Raw genomic sequence first — 18,657 nt, 5'->3', positions numbered from 1 at the left:
CAGAATCTTCTAAATAATGTGGAATATTCTCTAGAATGTACTCGTTTGTGCAAGAATGAAGTTTCTGTTGCACCACAATCCAATCAAATAGACACATCTTATGATCATTCTATTCCAAAATGTGGAACTCGAATAGGGTAAAACGGGTACAAACCGGAGAATATTCCACATAATCTAGAATATTTCACTAAATCTGACGCTACAAGGGTGAACGTATAAAAAAATTCATAGTTGAGAAGGTGACATGAAGGGTATTTTCGTAATTTGACTTTATCTCGAAGGTGGCTGTAATTTACCCACAATTCAAACCCTTTAGAGCTACTAATAATGTGGTATGAAATAACATGAAAGAACACACACACACAAGGAGAAAATCAAAGACATAAACATAGAAGAATAGTGTCAAGAGAAGAAGACAAAAGAATGAGGCAGTAATAGTTGTAAGGGTTGTCTCCTATGATGTACTAGGTATTGGCTACATCACAACCCGACCAACCTTGTTTGGATCTCTCCAATTCTCTGTAACCAAAGGCGTGCCTGTAAAAGGCGTTTCATCATATTTCTGATACATCATCATCAATCATCATCTTCTTCTCTCCTCTCAAAAAAAAAAAAAAAAAAAACCCTCTTCTGTGCTTTCAGAAGTGTTACTCTAAATCTGTCTGAACAATTCCCATCTGAATACTCAGCACAACACCAAAGCTTTTTTTTTTCTCTCTGTTTAAAGCACTTTGAGGAATCGCTTTTTCATGCAGTGGACCATATAAGCTTATGGCTACTGTAGAGAGACAACTTTATTCCCTTTGCCCCAGATTATCACGTTGTCCTCTCTTTTTTTTTTTTTTTTTACAGCTTTTCCTGTTGTAATAATAATTTTGGTTCTTGATGGGCCTCGATCCAAATAGAATCAAACAATCGGATCTAAGACCATGTTTCAATTCAATGATTTGACTGAAATAACATGGAAGATCTAAATTCTTTAATCTTTTAAATTGTAATAGATACAATTGGACTGTATATGTAATATGTATATTAGTATATACATTCTTCGTATCGAACGAGCCCTAATGCTATAATCGAACCACAGAGGTCGAGTAAACCTTAACTCCGTCGAGGCACTACATTTGACATTATCATAACTTAAACCCTCATAATTCAAAAGTATTAATATTTATATAAGCAAATAGTATTTACTTGGTTTATTTCTACTTGCTCTAACTTTGATTTCGATTTCGATTTCGAACACTATCCTTCAAAGAAACTCCATCACCTAAAACTAATTTTTGACAGAATGAAACCCTAAGCCATAAGTTAGAAAAAGAAGAGTGATCCCTCAGGTGATTCCTTCTTCTTCTTCTTTTTTTTTTTTTTTTTTATTTTATTATTACAAATTTGAACGAGGCGAGTACTTTTACCTAGCTAACTTTTCACCTTTTTTTTTACAGAGATGGTGTACGGTGATTGAACTTGAGTACTAAAACAGTGTCCCTCGTGTATCCGAATATTATCCCGTCCGCATGCACAATTATCAGAACCCCTTTTAGCAGAGATGATCATTGTCTCAGCCTGAATCTCTGTTAAACTTGCCATGCATGTCGAATCTTGAATACTATCTCAACTTTTCCAATTAGTCTTTTCAAAAAGTGTTATTACATTTGACAAAATGGAAAAAAGGGTAGTTAACTGTTAAAGTGACTATGTTTTGTTGATATGTTCTGAAATTTGCTGTTAGAAAGTGATTTAGAACCAACAATTAAGAAAGAAAAGGAAACATTAACAGATCAATAAAATGAATGAAAGCATAGTATTGTTACCTTATCCTATCTGTTTGACTGCAAACCTTGACCACCGTAGTATCGCTTTGTAGTTTCTCTCGAAAACTCTGCAAAAGTCATCCCATCCCTCAACCGCGAAAACAGAGGAGGAACAATCTCGTGAATTTTTCGACTCAACCCTTTTGCTTCCCCGTTACACGATTCCTCCGAATCTTGATCCCGTAAAGTCAAACGGTCAACGGGGTAGTCCGAAAGTGAGAATCTCTTGGTCCAAGCCGGCTGTAAGAACACGACAAAAGTCTCTCTGCTCAAATGTTCCATCTTAGCGGGTCGAACAACGTTATGGAGAGTGGCTCGGAGCTTCCCCTTTGATAGTACGTCAGCCGATTCTCCGACCTGAACAATGAAGCTACCCTTTGAAGCTTTCACCATGAGTGTGCAGTTCATCTCAGGGTGAAATACTTGCAGATACGTGTGTCCACTTGGCGATTCACATTCTTGCTCCGACAACATAAAAACCGGAGCCGTCAGAATAGTGAATATTCCGTAATCGTAATGCCACTGCTGCCACAAATTTGAGTCACCATCGACCGATGAAATATCCCCCTTCGGATTAACTTTACCACCTCCGGCATGCTTTGCTGCTGTTTTAATGGCGGAAATATCCGTGACTGAATGATAGTGTATCAATCGGCCTTTCGCCGTGCCGCATTGCAGTAGACTCTGCTCCAACTCACAACCACCAATTGACTCATCGCAGACTCGGGCGATACGGAGCCCTAATTCCATCATCAAAAACCCTAATTGCTGAAATTTGAACCCTAGATCCTTGAATTCTCCACCGGAAAACTCCGTGGCCGTTTGATCGCCCTTGGGTTTATAACTGAACTCTTGATCGTACTTCATTTGCATCGCGAAAGACGACACGATTCTGTCCAGATTCTTCAGTGACACGTCACTACCCAAATTGTGATCCTGTAACTTGCTCCCCAAAAAAAAAAGAAAAAAATGAGAATACTACTCTGAATAAATTGTATACAAATTGTAAAGGCTCGATTTCTACCTTGAGAATCCTTTTCCGGCGATCGTTATTCAAAAGAGCGAGTTTTCGGGCCAGAGGGAAGAGTGTTTCGGGGAGAGCTCGGGCTTCGGGAACGCCGTGGATGCTCAGGAGGCCCGGCCCGTCGCGGCCGAGGTTTTGCATTATTGATTCTGAAATTAATTTGAGCCGTTCAACTTCTTCGTTTGATGCCGGTTTTTGGTCGGAGCACAATTTCATGAGATCGGAATACTGAAGTTCGTAGAGTTCGAGGACTCTTTCCATCTTCTCACCATTAAATTTTCAGGCCGAGGTTTGAGGTTTATCAGATTGATTTACAAAATCAGTGGTAAATGTGGAAATTGGAATAGAACTTCCGAATTCATCCATCCGAATTTTATTTCTTCATTTTAGAACAACATTTTCTCATTCCAAATTCAGAAACTTTCGATTATCCCAATTTCCGATTCGATATTAATTTCCAAAATTATTTCCCAAAATTCCAATTTATTTTAAAGAACTACACTTATAACATCCACATTGTTATGTATTTTACATTGGGTAACTAATTTTTTTTTTTTTAAATTGAATTCCACCAATTCCAATCGGAAATTTTCCGATTTTGGAACACGTTTTTCGTGCTAAATTACGAAATTCCAATTTCTAATTGCGAAAAATTGGTGTTTTTCGGAAGGTGCTAATTCCGATTTCCACCCCAACCCGTGAAGATGCTAATTCCGATTCCGATTTATAGTCACGTTTTGTATTGAAGAAATATAATTAGTAGAATTCATGCAAACATTAAAATTTTCCAAACTTGATCTATTCCTACTTGGCCATGAACAAGTAATTCATGCAAAAATTCCCTGAATAAAATTTCACCTACTGTAAAAAGTTCGAACACATTCCTAATCACCGTTAGCTCTTAATAATCATCGTCGTACGGTTATTATTACACGACTTCGAAATTTAAGACGCCCCATTCTCCTTAAAACTCTTGGTCAGCCAAATAGCAGTCTCTCTGGGCGAAACTTTTTCGATCCCAAACGGTTTCAGCAGCACTTGCAGCTCTCCAAACCTTTCCTGCTGCAAAAGCTGCGCGCTGAACTCCAGCAAACCCTCGAGTGCTTCCGCCCTTTGCTGGTACGAAGACGTATCGAACCTCCTCTGCCTAGAATCCGACGACGAACGGGTCGACCCGCCACCGCTCCGCGGATCCTGATCCGAACACTCGTTGCTCCCTCCGTTGCTGTACTGATGGATCTTGATCGTACACTTGTCTTTCGTGATCGAACGGTTAACGCTCGCCGGAGATGTGTACGACGAGCACTGAGCAGATGTCGATGAAGCCCTCCGGTTCGGTACATGAGTCGGCTCTTCCGATGAAGTCAAAGGAAAGTCAACCATCTTGTCCATACGTGGCGCGTTCACCGATACATCGGGGGATTCCACACTGCCTAGCGGGCCCCGCGTAGATAGTGGAAGAGATGCTCTACGAATCTGTTTTCTAGCTGGGGTATGCGATATTGGAAGCTGCATATACATAGGAGAAAAAAATAAAAATCGGGTCTTTTTTGTCAAGAAAGAAAGTAATTAGAAAAAAAAAAAGACGAACCAATTCACGGGTTGAACCGGGGTTGGATATCTTTGAAGGAGTAGTAGACTGTCTTCTGAGATTTGCCGAGGGTTTTGCTGAAGAAGCAGTTTTAGGGGTTTTTAAAGCACTTGAAAACTTATTAGTGGTCACCGATTTTTTCACGTTTATTTCGTCTACTACGCTACCGATGGATAATTCGGAATATCTATCATTCAAATGGTTGAAGGATTTTTGCGCTCTACGAGACGAACATGGAGTTTCCTGTTCGTTTCCAGAAATACTAGGATTCAGAGCTCTGTTATTGCCAAAAGATAGCCTTTTCTTCTCTGTTTTAACAGCTTCGGATTGAAGGAATCTCGTTTTCTTGACAAAATTAGCATCGGATGATAGTGTGGAAAAAGTATGTCGTCTAGGGTTGTTACACTTCAAATGAACACTCATGACATAGGGACGAAGATGTTGATGCCTCAGCAAATCTCCAGCCTGTAGATTAAAAAATAAATAAAGATCATCGTAATCGAAGTTATCGTCTTTTCTGTGTTGGCAGAAGAAAAAAAATGGGAAGAAAATTAAAACGTACACTTGGTCGAATCTCGGGATTTTTTCGGAGCATAGTCTTGATAAGCCCACGTCTATAAGAAAAAAGGATACATAAATCGACAAAAAAAAAAACGTAGTTTTAAGCAAAAAACGAACTGTCACAAATTGAATATATTTACGGTAGAAGAGATACTCACAATGAACCAGAATACATGGTTGGAAGCGGAGACACTATCGATCTGTTGATTTTGTTGATCAAACCTTGTATATCCTGTTCATGAAGCGAATTACGATCAGTCGATTATATTATAAAGAGAAAAAACGAAAACAGTTCCAAAGCAGAATTAGGCTTACAAAGGCTTTAAATGCAGGTCTGTAAGCAGCCATTTCATAAATACAGCATCCTGAATAAGACTGTGTGTTAAAAAGCAAATGTAGAAATACTTAAGAGACGAGAGTTTTTTAAGAATGTTACCTAAGGACCAAATGTCCGATTTCGAACCGTAAGGTATATCAGCAAGAAGCTCGGGGCACATGTAACTCGGTGTACCAACTACCTGCAAATTCAGATCAAATATAAACAATTACAACCTGGTTTATATAAATCGTGAGTGGGCCCCACTTTAGCATCGTCGTACTTACAGAGGAAGCTAGATCTTCAGAAACCAGTACTTTAGCTAGACCAAAATCCCCTGAACAATGTTTACGTTACAGACAATTATAACTTTATTACTATACATTCAATGCTGAAAAAATAAATCAGGTATAGTGAATAAGATAGTTACCTAAACGTATTTCTTGATCTTTCGTCAGAAATATATTCGAACACTGAAACAGAAAGAACTTAGCCTTTAATATTTTTCGTTTGCTGGTTTACATTTTAATAGGTTAAAATATTTATATTTATGTAATATATGTATGTATATATATACCTTGACATCGCGATGAAGTATATGGTTGTTGTGCAGATAATCGAGCGCCAGCAGAAGTTGCACTAACCACATGCAAAGTTTCTGCACATAATTTAGTACTCACATGTTATAATTAACATAGTTGATAAAAAAAAATAAAAATAACGGAACTAGGTTGTAAGAGAACCTCCTCAGAGAAATGAACCCCGTTTGCCTTTTTAATGGCTTCTGCCCTACAAACATCATTAAGACAAGCAGGCAGCAACACACACAACTCAGAAACAAGAATCGCATTTCCTGTTTTTATTTGCGAAGAAAATTGTTCGAAAAAATGGGCTACTTACATATCTCCTCCTTCGCAATACCCGATCACAATGCACACATAACAACCCTGAAATTACACGTCAAAGCAATGTTATTACACGTTTCCGATAAATTGTATATTTGTCATAATTCCTGCACATACCTTTTCCACCCAAGAATCTTTGTACTCCACGATAAATGGATTCTGGACTCTAGATATAAGCTCCATCTACCGAACGAAAATATATTACATTAAATTCAGAAAAAAAAATTCTTTTAAGTGCTTTCATAGGTAGTTACTTTTAGGCGAAAACTTTAATATAATGAAATTAAAAATTTCACCTCCTGGTGGGCAGATCTGCGTGTTCTATCAGTCTGTCGAGCAAGACGAATTTTCTTCAAAACATACCTTTCAGATAAAACAGGAAAACAAGAAAATTCAGCAAATGAGAAAAACGTATACGTAAAATGAAATTATCGAGTTCTAATAATAACCAAACGATGATTTGTTTTCTTACTTCTTCTTCTCTTGTTTATGCCTCACAAGCAGTGCGGAGCCGAACGAACCTTTACCAATCTGCTCCAGTACATCGTAATTCTCCATTTTTTTTTTCCAGAGATTAAGCTACCACAAGAATCAAAAATACCTCCCTAGATATTCTGTTATAAAATGTGCCACCTGTCAAAATTAATTAGGAGTAATTGCATTACCAACAAATTCGAAAAGGAAACATGATGTAGAAATTAGAGACTGTGATTTGTGATGCAGAAATTATCCGAAAAACATTATAAACAAAAATTCAATGAATCAAAGTTCTTCCTTAGACCTTAGGGATTATCACACACACACACACACACACACGCACACACAAAATAGGGTATTGCAGACAAAACGGCGACGTTCGACCTAGAAAGTGAAAAACTATCAATCTTGCAAGATTTTCTTGAAACAGTCCCAAATAAAATTAAAAATCAACTCTTTCAAGAAAAACAAATCGTACCTTAAATTGAAGGTGCCCAGATAAAATGCAGATCTTCTACATCCAATATAATCAAGGGTTTTGGGTCTAATCCACAAAAGAAAAGGCGAGGGACAAAATTCAGGCAGGCGCGGCAAAAAGAAAACAAAACCCACCAAAAAAAAAGGGTGAATTTCAAACTTCAAAAAAATGATTCCCCGAACCACGACAAAGAAGAAGAAAAAATAAAGAAAAGGAAATGCTACCCACTTCTCTTTACGCAGAGAAGAAAAGAAAGAAAAAAGAAAGTGTGTGTGTGGGTGACTCAGTCCTCAGTGTGTGACTGTGTGTAGATATCTATGTGTAGGGTTTGTCTTAAAAAAGAGTAATTAAAATAATAACAATGGTGTGTGAGGGGTGAGAGTCAAATCAAACAGAAGAAAGTAGCAATTGTCTGTGGGTTTTTGTTTCAAAGAGATTCTTCGAAAACGACATTTGAGCTAAGAAAAATACAGTGCTGGTGGGCCACTTTCAGATCTCTCCAAATAATTCCTCCTCCTCCTCCTCTCTGTATCTATATATTGTATCTATATATTTCATTATCAGCCAAAGTTTGGAGGTAGGTGGTGAGGATTATCGCTCTGTATTATTCATATCATTTTATTATTATTGTTATATTTATAAACCCTACTTGATTTAACATCATTAATAATGTGATTAGCAGCTTAATTAAGATTTGTTATCTTGTGATCAAGACAAAAGCTGTACGTACGGTACTGCAATTTCTATATATGATTTAACTGAAAAATATAAAATGAGAGGGAATTATGAAAATATAATTGTGTAATGAATTAATTGAAAAAAAAAATATTGATTCACTCGCATTTAATTCAGTGGGAGAAGAAAATAAATAAATTTGGTAGGAGAAATAGCAAATCATGTGAGTAGAGCATGGATATCAAAATAAAGATATGCTGGTTTTTTACATGAGATATAATTAATGGACCAACCATACCAACTACCTGACATAAAAATTATTGTCATAACTCATAATATGGCTGTTTCATTTATTCTTAATATCTCATTTCTTTTTTATGAAATAATGAAATTATTTATTCTTTGGCATAAAAAAAGAAAAAAAAAAAGAAAACAAGAAAATAAATAAATAATTGCCCATTTTACTATTTATAGTCAAATTCTTATTGGGCCTTTCCCTTCAGCCCGTCAGACCGTTTTGAGAAGCTTTGGACTTGGCCCAGATATTAGTTTTTCATGGGCGGGCCGGGCCGTGGCCCATTGTGCACTAATGGGCCTCCCTTAAGAGGCGTTCATCCGGGCTTTTGCTCATTTCCTTCAATTAACATCTCCGTCCACTTTTTGTGGGCTTTTAATATTATTTTGGGAGTTGAGGGAATAATTATTTGAGAAAAAAGTATATAATATAATATTTGTTTGTGCTTTGAATTGTGGATTGAGATAAAATTAATTATTTTATACCGTAGCATGTAGCAGTGAAATCATGTTAGAAAATATTTAAGGAAAGAAAAGTGTTTGAAATAGTAGTTAATTTTTATTACTATTTTAGTGAAGACATTTTATATTGTAGCAGCTGAGATCATGAGACCGAGAAATATTTTTCTTCATCATTGGAATTAATGGGGTTGTGGCATTAATTCTTGTGCTATTTTTTTTCTTCTTTTTTTGTATGAAATATTTTTCTTCATCATTGGAATTAATGGGGTTGAATTTTAGCTATGCACAATAAATCAAATGAAGAAAATAATAAATACCCTATTCTTAGCTTGTTAGGAATTCGGACCATACTATATATTAATTAATTTAGTTATCCACAATCTCTAGTTCAGTGGCTTTGCCCACAAAATCATAATTCATCTCATCTTTTATGTGAATCCAAAAGCCTAAGCAATAATAGTGTGTTTGTGTGTGTATATATATATATATATATATATACCCCTTTGGTGGTGGGTCAAATTCAGAATCCATTTTGCCAAGTGGACAAGATTTCTTCCAAGTAATTTCTCAGAAGTGGGAGATTTGTGTGTGTGTGTGTGTTCGGGGGGTGGTTTGGGGGGGTCAAAAACATGGGACGAATAAATAAATTTATCCAGTAAATAATGAATATTTTGATCATGTCAATCGAAAACCTAGCTACATTGTAATTAGTATTTGGAATTTGCAACATGTGTGGTCAACAGCAGTCAACACATTCATCATGTTGTAGCAAAAAATAATGATCACCAAAAAAAGTTAATAAAGTATATGTGACGAATTAAATCTAACAGTAGTTTTAGTATCCACACCAGCTTATAATGTGCCACGTTATCACATGTCATGTTAACTCTCAATTATTAGCATATAAAAATGGTTCATTAATATTATATCATAAAATTAAATAGTGTAGCCGCACAGAAAAATAATTATAAGTAAATTATTTAAATTATTAATTAGTGGGTAGAAGAAGCATATATAGAGGATTATTGGGTGGGTGCAGGCACATTATTATATTATCCACTGTAGCCACCCACACCGGCCATGGCCTGGACCTCACTTTTTAAGCACAAATGGGGAACTTACTTATTATTCTGCCCTCCAAATACCCTTTTTTCAGTAGGTCAGAACAATAATTCAAGAGTGAATTCGTAATAATTCAACAAAGTCAACCATTGATATATATATATTCAGTTTTCTTGTTTTTGCACAGGCAAGAATAGTGCATTCTACTATTTCATCATGTATATATACTTAGTGTTTGTTTGGCATGGAATATTTTTTCATGCATATGTTATATTGAATGTAAATTGTCATTACTGATTTGAAGTTTATTATTCAATATACAAGAGATGGGAATTAATTAAGACGCTAATTAATTTTGTGTTGCAATTTGCATGAGAAAAATGAAAATGCCATAATTAGTTAATTACTAAGCTAGCTAGGGCTATCCAATTCCGATTTTGTATCCTAATTATTGCCAATTTAAGAAATTTGAATTTTTTTTATAAAATGTTTCGTTAAAGTGTTCATCACTAAGTAGACGGCGACGCATAAAAAATATAATTAACGACCAAATGAAAGATTTTTTTTGGGAATGCACTAAGAAAGTGTGTTAATTGGCTATCATTATCCCATCTACATATATTTGACGCTTCCAACGCTTGTAAAGCCATTTAATTTTACTTTTTGGATTAAATGATTAATCATCTTTAGTTTATGATATATATCAATTTCGTTAGCACTTAGCTAGTAATAAATTTACTTTTGGAATTTAAATGTTATGATCTCATGGCTCCTCATGAAATCCAAGGTGTAGTTCTTACATTATTGTATAAATTAAAAAGAAAACTTATAATTAATAATTGGAAATGTTATATATATATATATATATATATATATATATATATATATATATATATATGGAACTTTTTAGTGGTCTATCTATAAATGATCATTCGTCTCAAAAGTGCTCGTATATAATTAATTGACATAAAAGTGGTAATTATAGGGTTAATGATCTTCCACAAATGTCATTATCCATCACAAATTAAACTTATGTGTGAGAGGTTTTATCTGGAACTTTCTCAACTCGAGCAGGTTTTTTCCCCAACAAAAAAAGTTGAGAAATAGTAACTGAAATTATTACGAGCATGATTGAATTCAAAACCGAAAAAGAAACCTATCCCCGTCTGTAATTTGTCAAAAGAACGAGTTTTCTTGTTATTATAATGTTTTTTTTTTATGAAGGTGGTTGTAATTTACACGCATCATACAATCCAACTACATCATTATTCACACCACACTAAATAAACTAATATACTTAGTTGTCTAACTAAGACTTTTGATTATCAAGCAACATGAATCTGGAACAAATAATTAATATATATCCCGATTAATTTAATTAACTCTACAAATTAAACCAAAATTGCAACTTGCAAGAATGACAAAAAACAGGCGCAAGTAGAGAAGTGTACTGAATTTTGTCATGTGATGAGAAACTTGTGCCCGTGAATCATCAACGATTGACAAAAGATTCCCTTATCTTTCTAAATTTCCAATCAATGAACCAGTATCTAATATTATCCCATAATTGTTTTTTTTTTAATTAAAAAAAATATTATAGATAATATATATATTATTTTAATTATAAATGTAGGGTGGTGATGATGACCCACAATTACTTGTAATAATTAGTTGGAAATTTCAAATTAATTAAGAGACATGTGTAGCAATTAATTGAGTGGGCTGATACAACAGAAGAATTAAGACCCGGAAATTAAACAGGAAATATATCCACTTACAAAGTGAGGGGATCCGGATTCGTCAAACTTGGCGGGTTCAATTTGTTCATGTGATTCATTTTATTTACAAAAATTAATTAACAGATACATGAAAATTTAAACAACTACTTATAGCTAGCTCAAATTAATGAAAAGATAAGTTAATTAGTAATTGGATCGGAGTTAATTATTTTAATCGAAACAAAAAGTAGTATATGTTTGTCGATCGAATTTTTCGTATTTATTCAGTCAATGTTTCAACATCGATCGATCCCATGCATCCACGATTGTGGTTATATACGTACATATTTATCCCTTTAATTCAATAACACCAAATAAGATGGAACAAGCTAAATAAGGAAAATTTGTGATTGAATATATATATCTAAATTAAAAGGGTCACCTTCAAAGTTTGATTTATTTCGTTTCCTCTTATGAGATATCAGATAGGTTTGGCAGTACTGTTAGGTCATGTGGAATACATTTATATATATACATATATCACTAATTACGTCATTAGAATCTTTATCCCACCACCACCACCTAATTTAGCATGATTGGACTCAATTAATTGTCTGCCGATAAACGATAAACGAAAACTAGACGCATGCTGCAAATATATGTGTCCAATAAGAATCCACCACGTCAAGTGATATTCGAGCAGTCGTTATTGAACAAAATGCAGCCGACCTACAACTTAATTAGAGTATACGTGAGCTGCCAGCACTTTGCATCTTGCTATAAACTCGAAGAAAAACTTAAAAAAAAAATCATGATTTTCTTTAATTTAATACTTGTTTTACATGCATAATCGGATATTCCTTCCTTTGAATGAATGGATAATTAAGTGGAGCTTGGAATTTTGATTTATTTATTTAAACTTTTTTTTGTTGAGGATCAGTTTCATTTTGCATATACGAATCTTTAATTAATGGGGAATCCAGATATTGAGTTTTTGGTGTGAAAGTGAACAAATTACATAAAATAAAAGCTAAGTTTGAAGTGATCCAACTCCAACTCAAGTATTCCCCTTTCGCACGTTAAACACATGTATATATGTGTAGTTACTAGTTAATGGAACTTTACCAGAAATTCCCCCTCTCAGCTTATATGCTAATTAATCCAAAAAAAAAAAATCTCTTTTACACAATTAATTAATTCTAGTGATAAATGTTTGTTTGGGAAGTTATATGCTACACCGGATTATTTACATGGAGTAAGTACTTGTTAATAACTGTAGACGAGGTTAAATAAAATAATATAATCACCCACTAATCACACATACACATAATCGAATATATATGTGATTATATGCAGATCGACGGATAAAAATCATAATATATTAATAATCGGGTATAGCATAGAATTTTCTAAACTTTTAATCTATGCATGCGAGTTTTTCCGGCCCCACACCGCACTTTTATTTTATTTTACTTTTTTTTAGAAGAAAAAAAATGATTCATTTTCTCGCACTATAAAAACGGCCATCCACGCTACTCACAAACCACCTTCTCTCACTACTTCAAAATATAATTACGTACGTCGTATTAATTACACTAATCTTATTACAAATTTAATTTAGACTGAAAAAAAAAATGGGCAACGCCGATGATCATATGAATAGTTACAACTTGGATGCGGCGGCAAGCCACCGAGTAGCCATTCCGCCGCCACAGCCCTTCATTAAGTCGCTCAAAAACACCCTGAAGGAAACTTTCTTCCCCGACGACCCCCTCCGCCAGTTCAAGAACCAGCCGCCGAGGAGGAAGCTACTACTCGGGCTGCAGTACGTTTTCCCGATCGTGCAGTGGGGCCCACAGTACACGTGGCAGTTCCTCAAAGCTGACCTCATCGCCGGCATCACCATAGCCAGCCTCGCCATTCCTCAGGGCATCAGCTACGCCAAGCTCGCAAACCTGCCGCCAATTCTCGGCCTCTGTAAGTACACACACATTAAAAAAAAAATCGAAAAACTTAAAAATATTAAATACTAAATAATATATCGATATTTTTTAATGTAATAGATTCGAGCTTTGTTCCGCCGTTGGTTTACGCTGTAATGGGGAGTTCGAGAGATTTGGCGGTGGGGACGGTAGCCGTTGGATCGTTGCTAACGGCATCCATGCTAGGGAAAGTGGTGAACGTAGTGGAGAATCCAGATTTGTATCTTCATCTTGCTTTTACCGCTACTTTCTTCGCCGGGGTTTTCGAAGCTTCCTTGGGCATTTTCAGGTCTACTATAATTTTTTTTTTTTTTTTTAAATAATTTTCAAATTGATCACATGCATATAATTAATTAGTATTTATTATTTATTGATAAAGACAGGTGGTACGATGATGTTATAATTAATATTAATTACATATAAATACAGGCTAGGGTTCATAGTGGATTTTCTGTCGCATGCAACAATAGTAGGGTTTATGGGAGGAGCAGCTACGGTTGTGTGCCTACAGCAGCTAAAGGGCATTTTAGGGCTTAAACATTTTACTCATGAGACTGACGTCATCTCTGTTTTGCGCTCTGTTTTCTCCCAGACTCATGAGGTATTATTATTATTATTATTATTATTATTATTATTATTATTATTATTATTATTATTATTATTATTATTATTATTATTATTATTATTATTATTATTATTACTAGCATTTTTTTCCCGTGCGATGCACGGGATATTATTTCAAAAATGAAAAAAAATAATCAATTTAATACATAATAAGAAAATATAGTATACAAACATAGTAAAATTTAATATGTAGTATTATTCATACTTTATATAACATTAGTCTTTTTTAATATGACATATTAAGATTTATAATTCAAATATGTATAGATTAATATCGAATCGAATTTATATCTTTATCTCTTAAGATTTGAGATATATTGATGAAAAACGGGAGATTGATGATTGTTGAAAATTATAGTTAAAAAATTAGTACACAAAAAATATTAAAAATAAAATAATTACAAAAGTATCATTAGATAGGATTTTTCCGGATTTAGTTTCAATTTTGATAATTGTTAAAAATTATAGTTAGAAATTAGTTGAGAAAAAAATATTAAAAATATTTAATACCATTAGAGTTTTTTAGGGTTGCGCAGCGTTTCTTTCTTTTATATATAAGATTAATATTATTTATTAATCACTAATTATAATATAATTATCAGTTCAACGTAACATTTTCGTCACCGCACGATCAACATCAGAATCGTTACATGATGATGTCATGTATCTATATTAATATTTTATTATATAGTATATATCTACAAAGTAAAAATACTGAATATATCAATTAATAAATTCGATTTGAAGCTATCTCCATAAGTGAATAAATTAAAGTTAATTAATATGCTGTTGAATATCCTGTCAAAGTGGATTCTCTTTCCTTGAAAAATCTTCTGCTACCACCAAAAATAAATATATCAGATAAGAAGCAATAATAAAATTTGGATATTACAGAAAGAAAGTTGCACTCAGAAAAAAGAGCAATTAAAGGACAAATTTCTGATCACATAAAAATATTTATTTTTATTTTATTTTATATACAAATATTTTTAGTTTTGTGAGGTTGACAAATTAAAGTTAATATTGCAGTGGAGATGGGAAAGTGCGGTACTTGGATGTGTTTTCCTTTTCTACCTCCTCATCTCCAGATTGTTTGTAAGTTAATCCTCACCGTACATTTTTCATCCATGTTCATTAATTTCTTTATATATATAATCAATTATTAGTTTATAAAAATAATAAAAAAAAAAAATGCAGAGCAAAAAGAAGCCAAATCTATTCTGGGTATCAGCAATGGCTCCATTGACATCAGTGATATTGGGAAGTCTTGTGGTCTACCTCACCCATGCTGAAGACCATGGTGTCCAAGTGGTAATCATAGACCAAATAATGACGTGGACTAGTCTTTTTTGGTAGTTTGTGTGTGTTTGGTAGTGAGTGAAGAATCAGTGTCATAACTTTCTTTCTTGTCACACGAGATCAATTATTCGAATCTACACCCATGCAGCATGCATTTCATGTGACTTGTATTTCACCCTAGGTAATTTCATATCCATTTCACACACATCGATCCACATGTACATGTATTGTGTGTAAATTTATTTAACTAATTAATACATTTAATTAGTAGAAAACCTAATAATTATATATAGGTGATGACTGATGAGTCAAATAATTGTAGGAATGTTTGTTTCTTGTCTTTTTTCGATGCATGATCAAAAAAAGACAAACGAGGCCGAAAAGAAAGCTGTGAGAATGAAAAAGGTTGCTTGGTTTTGGGAATGTTATTGCCAGGACGTGTTTGGACAATATAATATTAATTGGTTGTTGCTTAGATGGAATTAATTAGATTAATAATTTAATAGTAATAGTGCAATAATTAATATAATTTGATGCAGATTGGAGAGTTGAAGAAAGGGATAAATCCAGCTTCAATAATGGATCTGAATTTTGATTCAAGATATCTGCCTACCGCTATCAAAACTGGCATCGTCACCGGTGTTATTGCTCTCGCTGTAAGTACTACATTTTATATTTTATTTTATTTGAATAATAATTACGGCTGGATTAATATATATTAGTTCCCATTAAATCTTGATTACTGTACTAATTAAATATTTGTATATGTGTTATAAATAGTTCAACCCCTAGTCAACTTTGGTCTATCGTTTACTTCCAAAATAATAGCATTAATCATGCATGTGTATTTTAGGACCACAACTTTAATTTGTGCCTTTGCTTCTTGCTTTAGTTACCATGATTTAGTCCATTCATCTAGGAAAAGTGCATGACGATAGCAACTTCACTATTCCTACCATTATATAACTAAAATTGACATTTTTTTTAAATCATATAATAATAATAATAATAATAATAATAATAATAATAATAATAATAATAATAATAATAATAATAATAATAATAATAATAATAATAATAATAATAATAATAATAATAATAATAATAACAATAATAATAACAATAATAAGAATAACTAATTATTATTATTATTATTATTATTATTATTATTATTATTATTATTATTATTATTATTATTATTATTATTTATTGTTGCTAGACAATTCAAAATAAAATTTGGATTTATATTTTAGGCAAGTCTAGTCAAGTTTTTTTTCGTTCAATCCTAATTATCGATCGATAAAGACAACAAAATTCGTCTAGCAAAATAAGAAAATTAATTAGCTTTGATTACTATGATTAGTGTCTAATTACACGTACTAAATAGTGATCGATGTGTGTGTGTGCGCTGGCAGGAAGGAATAGCAGTTGGAAGAAGCTTCGCGATGTTCAAGAATTACCACATCGATGGCAACAAAGAAATGATTGCTTTTGGAATGATGAATATTGCTGGCTCTTGCACTTACTGTTACTTAACCGCAGGTAAATTTCCTTCTTTTTTTTTTATTAAATAAATAAATAAAAATTGGTGATATATGATTTACGAAACGAAAATTGAAAAACAGGGCCATTTTCGCGGTCTGCGGTGAACTTCAACGCGGGATGCAAAACGGCGGTTTCCAACATAGTGATGGCGATCGCAGTGATGATAACTCTGTTATTCCTAACGCCGTTATTCCACTACACACCGCTCGTGGTTCTGTCGTCCATTATAGTCGCCGCCATGCTAGGGCTTATCGACTACGAAGCAGCGATCCATTTATGGCATGTCGATAAATTCGACTTTGTCGTTTGCATGAGCGCTTATATTGGCGTCGTCTTCGCCAATATCGAGATCGGCTTAGTCATGGCCGTAAGTATATATATACAGATAATACTTATACATAATTATAAACATTGCATGGAAAATAATTAGACATGCAGAAGTTTGAGTTGTACTTTGTGCATTGCAGATTGGACTGTCGGTTGTTAGGGTACTTTTGTTTGTTGCAAGACCAAAGACTTTAGTTCTAGGGAATATTCCAGACTCTAAGGTTTATAGAAACGTTGACCAGTATCAAAATGCACAGAGTGTTCCTGGGATTCTAATTCTTGAAATTGATGCTCCCATTTACTTTGCAAATTCGAATTACTTGAGAGAAAGGTACGTACGTAATTAATTAATTAATTAATACATAATTAAAATATATTAATATATATGTAATAATTGTTTTGAATATTAATTTCCTGATATATTACTGTTTAAATTTCCAGGATTTCGAGATGGATTGACGATGAAGAAGACAGAATAAAATCGACCGGCGAAACTGAATTACAGTGTATTATACTTGACATGAGTGGTGAGTAAAATGTACTATATATATGATTAATTAATCATAAATTAAATTAACGACGTACTTTTTTAATTATATATATGTCTAATTTTGATTCGTCAGCGGTTGGAAATATCGATACGAGCGGGATTAGCATGCTTGATGAGGTCAAGAAAACCGTTGATCGAAGAGGGCTCAAGGTACGTAATTACGTAAATTATAGTTAAATTCCGGATCGATTTTGTCCATTTAAAAAATTATTTAATAATTGGAATATTTTTGGTGAATGGAGCAGTTAGGGTTAGCGAATCCAGGTGGGGAGGTGATGAAGAAGCTGAACAAGTCGAAGTTTCTAGAAACAATGGGGGAAGAATGGATATTCTTGACTGTGGGAGAAGCTGTTGGAGCATGCAATTACATGCTTCACACTACTACTAACCCTAAATTGGATTCTAATTCTGATTTATCACTTAAATATAGCCACAATGTGTGACATCAGATCTAAGCATGTCAAATTCTAGTGGAATATTTATTGCAATTTTTTTAAATTTCCATTCTAATTAATAATTTTAACAACGTGGAATATATATATGTCACTTATTTTTATGGTGTATATTTTATTTAATAATAATAATAATAATAATAATAATAATAATAATAATAATAATAATAATAATAATAATAGCATTAGCATATTAGTATTAGCATTAGACATTATGGTTGTATGCGTTGGGACCAACGATATACTCGTTTGTTGTACACAAAATTCTATTTTTCGATATTTATTTGTTTTCACCTATTTGGATTAATTAAAATTACTTACACCAAACATAAATTTTTTTTTTAAATATATTTGTGTACTACTTTTTATTGCATATCAATTTTTGTTCTTACTATTTCGATCAAAACAAAAAAAAAAAAAAATCTCACGATGAGTATCCCCGGACGTCGCACGGTTGAAGTGTTAATAAAAATACAAAGTATGGAATTATTACGGATAAGT

At 33.4% G+C, this 18,657-nt stretch overlaps 3 protein-coding genes across 6 annotated transcripts; 1 reads left to right on the top strand and 2 right to left on the bottom strand.

Moving 5' to 3' along the window:
• Positions 1-378: 378 nt before the first annotated feature.
• On the bottom strand, positions 379-3,338 carry LOC105952964 (2-oxoglutarate (2OG) and Fe(II)-dependent oxygenase superfamily protein). 4 transcript variants are annotated; one of them, XM_088816270.1, is made up of 3 exons: positions 2,839-3,247; positions 1,815-2,756; positions 379-537 (listed from the first exon to the last, which is right to left on the bottom strand). In XM_088816270.1, the coding sequence occupies exons 1-2, from the start codon at positions 3,097-3,099 to the stop codon at positions 1,821-1,823; spliced, it is 1,197 nt and encodes a 398-aa protein (XP_088672396.1). In that variant the 5' UTR covers positions 3,100-3,247; the 3' UTR covers positions 379-537; positions 1,815-1,820. The 4 variants fall into 4 exon arrangements, with proteins under 4 accessions (XP_088672396.1, XP_012832032.2, XP_012832025.2 ...); XM_088816269.1 differs by lacking the exon at positions 379-537 and adding an exon at positions 1,296-1,725 and having other exon boundaries at positions 2,839-3,266; XM_012976578.2 differs by lacking the exon at positions 379-537 and having other exon boundaries at positions 947-2,750; positions 2,839-3,338.
• A 235-nt stretch (positions 3,339-3,573) lies between these two features.
• On the bottom strand, positions 3,574-7,772 carry LOC105952980 (serine/threonine-protein kinase Nek4). Its single transcript, XM_088816268.1, is given in 15 exon segments — positions 3,574-4,347; positions 4,430-4,894; positions 4,992-5,043; positions 5,149-5,222; positions 5,306-5,371; positions 5,374-5,508; positions 5,594-5,643; positions 5,737-5,779; positions 5,884-5,964; positions 6,050-6,095; positions 6,207-6,253; positions 6,329-6,394; positions 6,508-6,574; positions 6,684-6,844; positions 7,167-7,772. Coding segments are annotated over 14 exon segments (1,842 nt in total). The 5' UTR covers positions 6,770-6,844; positions 7,167-7,772; the 3' UTR covers positions 3,574-3,783.
• A 4,995-nt stretch (positions 7,773-12,767) lies between these two features.
• On the top strand, positions 12,768-18,260 carry LOC105952988 (sulfate transporter 3.1). The gene is made up of 12 exons (XM_012976602.2): positions 12,768-13,354; positions 13,441-13,648; positions 13,789-13,960; positions 15,013-15,078; positions 15,181-15,294; positions 15,822-15,938; positions 16,698-16,824; positions 16,908-17,194; positions 17,295-17,485; positions 17,596-17,681; positions 17,778-17,854; positions 17,950-18,260. The coding sequence occupies exons 1-12, from the start codon at positions 13,012-13,014 to the stop codon at positions 18,145-18,147; spliced, it is 1,986 nt and encodes a 661-aa protein (XP_012832056.2). The 5' UTR covers positions 12,768-13,011; the 3' UTR covers positions 18,148-18,260.
• The last annotated feature ends 397 nt before the right edge of the window (positions 18,261-18,657 follow it).

Source organism: Erythranthe guttata, chromosome 4, assembly GCF_056151865.1.
Source record: "Erythranthe guttata isolate IM_541 chromosome 4, IM_541, whole genome shotgun sequence".
Lineage (NCBI taxonomy): Eukaryota > Viridiplantae > Streptophyta > Magnoliopsida > Lamiales > Phrymaceae > Erythranthe > Erythranthe guttata.
This window is presented reverse-complemented; position numbering and strand designations above follow the sequence as displayed.